General features: G+C 45.2%; 1 protein-coding gene across 24 annotated transcripts in view; it reads right to left on the bottom strand.

Moving 5' to 3' along the window:
* Nucleotides 1-5532, bottom strand: part of nfixa (nuclear factor I/Xa) — a 118853-nt gene that overhangs the window by 3250 nt on the left and 110071 nt on the right. For 15 of the 24 annotated variants that reach the window (XM_032537321.1, XM_032537161.1, XM_032537267.1 and 12 more), the window contains 2 exons: nucleotides 5248-5395; nucleotides 2949-3037 (listed from right to left, as the gene is read on the bottom strand). The exons of 2 other annotated variants lie outside the window; for them this stretch is intronic. In XM_032537321.1, coding sequence (XP_032393212.1) covers nucleotides 2949-3037; nucleotides 5248-5395 — 237 coding nt within the window. The remainder of the gene's footprint in view (nucleotides 1-2948; nucleotides 3038-5247; nucleotides 5396-5532) is intronic. 7 more of the 24 variants (XM_032537276.1, XM_032537313.1, XM_032537308.1 and 4 more) reach the window with 1 other exon arrangement.

The following is a 5532-nucleotide window of genomic DNA, read 5'->3' on the forward strand; positions in this document are numbered from 1 at the left end:
TGATATAATTTTAAAAAACTAACTGAGAAAACATTGGAGAACCATTTGCAATTATGTAAACACATAATGTAATCTGAAAACTGCTGCTCTATAATGGAGTGCAATGGAAATTTAAGTGACCCCAAACTTTTGACCGGTAGTCAAACATTTCTGCTACACAAAACAAGGTTTATTTTATTTTGCAGTCTGGTTGAACTGCTCACAACCAGGAGGCACATGCAAGTTAACGAGGAATTGCAAGTCAAGGTTACTTTGTTTTAAGGGGTTTACAAGACTTGGGAACCATTGTATGAATAGTCCTTTATCCACTAGGTGGCCACCTTCTACTCATTTTCTCTCAAACATACAGTTCTTGCTGAGCTCAGCTGTCCCATTTGGTGTTGAAAAAATGACTACCTCAACTTTACCGCTTGCTGTTTTTAAGAGGGCTGACTCTGATGTTTTACTCATTAAAAACACTTGTGTTATTTCAGAGCTACAACTAGCATTAGGGAAGCAGTTTTGTATCGGCCTGAAAGGCTTTTGAATGAGCAAACACAGGACTATAACTGCTCTGTCATGCGCTACCAGTTTACATGTAAGGTGATCCTTCTAATATATTTTTGCTCTGTGGGCCCAACTGGTCTCAGGCTACACTGTAAAGCTATTGAGGGCAGCTACTCCAGGGATCCGGTTTCTTAGTTTGATAAGAGGGCAGAGTGAAGGCTTTGGCACAGGCCGGGCTGTTCTGGCTGCCACTGACATTCCTCAGGCCTTGGCCTGGGGAGAGCAGCGGATTACCCCACCTTTAACAGCAAACTCTGTTGTCCCCCATTCTAGCAAACCCAGAGAGTTTTAACCCCCCTCAACCTCCGTCTATCCTCCACCACCTCTGCCTCCCTCCTTCCTACCCATGATTATTTGGTGTTTGTAGATGACTCCTCCTCCTGGCTCCGACTTCCCTTGACTCCCTTCTCTTTTCCTCTCCTTCTCTTACTCTGGCTCTCCCAGTGTAATCCTTGGCAGCAGAAAGTGACCCCCTCTCTCCAACCCCCCTTCAAATCCAAGTTCAACTGCCTATGACATCATGTCTGGTTGCTGCGGGCAACCAGACAGCAGGGACGTGACTGTGGAGTGCAGCGAGCTTCAACTAACTCCCTCTCTCTTTTTCCCTCTGTTTCTCTCAGTCCCTCCTACTTTTTTCATACACATCCCCCTATCTCCCACTCTCTTCCTGCATGGCTGAGGTCTCACCACCAGAGAGCTCCTCAGACCAGCTTTTCTCTGCTTCTTGTCTTGACAGCAGTGGGAAGACTCTCTCCCTCCGTCTTGGCTAGTTGGCTAGAAGGCGGCAAGGCGGGCTGGCAGGGCCATCGTCTGAACCTCTCCATATGCCAGAGAACAGCAGGATAGGCAGAGACCTCTGTTACTCACTCTGGCTGGGGTTGTTATTGACCTACTAGGCTCAGCTAAATGGGAGCAGTTGATACCAGTGCCCAAGTTCTCGCTTGCCATAAACCCAACAGAAATGTTCAAAGTGGACATTTTTCAATGATGTTTGATAAGCAATAGCAGGGGATAATAAGCGTTCTGAACAGATGTAAGCTGTTGTAAAAGCTCTGTTGTTTTTTAGGGGAGAAATGAGGGGCAAGAGTTTTGGCACAGAGTTGAAGTGTATGTGTGTGTCTGTGCATAAGCGCTCACACACATTAAATTTGGATGGTGTTTGAATTTCCCAACAGTGCCAGGTCTACATCTGTGGGCGAGTGGTGCAGGTGGGGATCTTGAAAATACTATAGGGAGCAGCAGGAGGAGAGAGGGAAAGAGAAAGAGAGTGAGGCTGCTAATGCATGACGAGAGGGGGGGCGGAGCTGTGTCGAGGAGGAATGCAGATTGTTTCCATGTGTGGGGAGGACAGGAGAGCCGAGTTGGCTGCAGGCAGGTGCGGTTAGCCCCTAATGAGAAAAGTTGTGTTGGTGATGGAGGAGGCCCAAGACACGGCAGCCCAGTGGCAGAGCGCAGCCAAAACTGAAACCACAATGTAGTTCACTACTGGCCTCACACGCTGCACTAATACACACTGTGGGGCCGAGCAGAGATAAATCAACGCTGCTGGAGCTGAAACTAACTGGCACTGCTTACATTCACTGTGGGGAAACTGCTGTGGTACAGACACTGTAAACCAATACTGAAACTAAAGGCCTTGATACATGGGCAACACTTTTTGTCAATGTAGGTGGGCAAGTGAATGGGACTCAAACAAGCACAACCCAAAAGATTTTTAGCATAAGAAGCTTTAAAAACTGGATATACCAAAAAAAATTTAAGGTTAAAGGTTTATTCTAGACCTTGGGAATAATTTGAAATAACAATACCAACTCAAGGTCCACTTAGTAGTTTTATTTATATACCTTAAAACAGTGTTAATTAAACAATGGAGTTTTACTTAGTTGACATGCAAGCTTAACATTTTCTCTTTATAACAGCTGTGGCAGATAGCAGCATGCTGCTTCCATGTCAACATATCCATACTGAAGAAGACTTTGTGATGTGGTTGAAAGCTCTGGAAGATCGTTGATAGTGGACCTTGAGTTGAGATCGTTTTGCCAAAATAAGAGCCTGATTTAGCAGTTAACAGTTCTGAATGTCTAATGACTAATGGCAAAATATTCAAACTGGTATAAATCAACACTGGTACCATGGGCTGAATCACTGAGTGTAGAAGGCTTCCAATGCAGAGCCATTGTCTGAGTACTGCCTCTGTATTGCAGCCTTCACTCTGAATGACATGCTTGTCCCTTTAAACCCGAAGATGCCTACAGTAATGCAGCACTGTAAGGTATCATCTACGTACAGGACTGTGAAGAGTCAATCTTGCAGCGGGTTATGAGCAAAAAGGAAGAAACCAGAGAAGGGAGAGGAAGGAGGATGGGTGGATGTTAATAAAATGAGGGAGGTTGACGGGGTACCTGAGTCTGCTGGGGGATATTCAGAAAGTTGTCCCGTGTTCCGATGCCGACAAACCGGTTGGGAGCTGTGGAGCCTGGCGTGGAGTATGCTATAAACAGAGAGAGACAAGTGTGTACATGCTTTTTACACACACACATACACACCGAGCTCATAGTAGAGTTTGATGCTCTCATCATCATCATCTATATGTTTTAATATGATATCAATCTGCTAAGACTATGACTACAATTCACTGTCAAATGAATTACTAGGAAAAGACAGTGAGGGACAGGGATACTTTGCCATATTAGTCACATGGATGATTTAATCATTTTGTGGACAGGTTCATTGTTATGTTCCCGCCCTTAACCATTTAATCTGTTGTTAACAAGGGGATGTACAGTCTGTAATGATTGGCACTAACATTAAAAAACAGATTCCCCCAAATATGGCTGCGCTGTTAGTCACAGACACTCCTCAGCAGCCCCTGGCATCAGTAATAAGCCTCCATAATCATAGAAATCACTGAGGATTCACTGTGGACTTAATATTAGGATGACCGATGGGGGAACTGTGTTCATCACCAGTGGTAACAAATGCTCCATTTATGTCAAAATGTTAAGAGGAGCATTTTGTCGACAAAGTGACATCCTCAGTGATGCCACAGGATCAAATTTAGGGCAGTTGTGCTCACTGGACTCCAACATGGTGGCCGAGTAAAACTTTTGCGGTTCATGTCTTGTTTGAGGTTGAGGGGATGGGAATGTGTGGGGGTGACAGTGACAGGGCTGGAAACGTATGCATGAGTGAGGGTGAGAGTGCATCTTATGTGTGTGTGTTTTTATGACTGTAATTACGATATCTTGAAAATCAGAAACAAAATTAGAGAGAGTAAAAAAAAAAATACAGTGATAACAGTCACCGGAATGAGAAAAGAGACGAAGAGTACGATATTTATTTATATAGATGTTCATATAAATAAATAATAAAGTGACACGTTAATCTGAGAGAGTTGGAAGGGGGGGAGGGGAGGAAAGGTTGATAGGACAGGAAGAGGAGAAAAAATCAAAACAAAATAGAGGAGAAGGTGCCCCGGTTGCTCCGTCCAGTGCCCCCTCTTGGTGTGCCTCTCCCATGGCCCGACTCTTGCACTGCACCTGTCTGGGTGGAACCAACCAAAGCCTCACCGCTCCCTAATGACACTCCTCTCTCCCGCTCCCCCAGTATAGCACTAAATAGACAGGTTTGATTGGATTTTCAAAATGCATGTTCAGAGAGATTGGGTTGTTCTTGTTACACTGTGATTTTCATGTTTTTTGTTGTTCTCAATTTTTAATTGTTGTGAGATTTGTGTGAAAGTGGCGAGGGGATTGGGTGGGTAAACTGGGGCATGATGTTTTTTAGGAGTCCACGCCAACTGCCCTAATTTTGTTCCCTTAAAAAGAAAAAAGAGAGAAATGAAGGAAAAAAGAAACAAAGAAAGGAGGGTATGAGAATATATCAAAAAAAGAAAAGAAAGAAAGCAAAAAGAAATGAGAGAAGGGGGTAGATTGTATTGCCGCTGTCACAGACAGACATGCAAAGTCTGCATTGATCAAAGGCTTGCAGCTACAGAGGCGACGTGCACAGGGCCCTGCTCTGCTCCCCCTAAACTACAAAACACATCAAAAAGAAGGGAGAGAGACTACACTGCCTCTTGTGGTGCTTGTAGGAAATCAAACACCAGAGAGAGACAAAAAGAGAGAATAAAAAGATTTTGAGAAAAGAGAAACAAGCTGAGGAGGTTTGCAAAGACATAAAGAGATAAATGAAGGCTGAACTTCAGAGCAAGATATACAGAAGAGCTTAAAAGAGGATCTCTGGTTTGGCAAAGGCGTGGCTTCTGCCTCAACAGAATTGGATTTTGCTAGTACGGTACAGTACAGTACAATGGCGTACAGTCTATAAGGTGATGGATGAAAAGGAGTGAAGCTCCTGAGGCTGCTGAGTGTTTGAATGAGCAGCTAAACTATGAAAAACTACAGCAGTAGCCATTTTAGAAGTCCTAGACTTGTGCTTTTTCAAAAGTTATACTACAAGAGTACTGAGGCCTAATGAAGCTGCACTGCACATAAATACTGGGACTTCTATGATTTGTTTTAGTCTAACAAACCTGATGTAGTTTGCTTGAAATGGAGGACAAATTAGCTGCCAGCTAAGAGCTAACAAACCTACTGAAGTCTAAATTTGGTTCGGACTGGCCTCTGTGAGAAGTCTGTGGGGGGACTGGGGCAGTAATGGGGGTTTGTGGAGGGGAGTAGGAGTGGGGGGGTGACTTACACGGAGATGCGGGTGAGCTGAGTCCGCCGTCAGTGGGCGTGCTGATGATTTTAGAGTCGGGCATGGGGAGGGGCACAGGGCGCGCCACCGGGGGTGGCGGGGGCAGCAGGAAGGAGCCCGGCATTTTGCTCTGGCCTCCTCCATTAGGCTGCAGATGGACCATACAGACAGGGTGAGCATGACACACCCCAAGAATATACAGTGCACAGGGAGCCAGACACCCACCCACCCAGACACTCCCCACCCACCCACGCACGCACGCGCGCGCGCACACACACACACACA

This window comes from Etheostoma spectabile, chromosome 2, assembly GCF_008692095.1.
Source record: "Etheostoma spectabile isolate EspeVRDwgs_2016 chromosome 2, UIUC_Espe_1.0, whole genome shotgun sequence".
Lineage (NCBI taxonomy): Eukaryota > Metazoa > Chordata > Actinopteri > Perciformes > Percidae > Etheostoma > Etheostoma spectabile.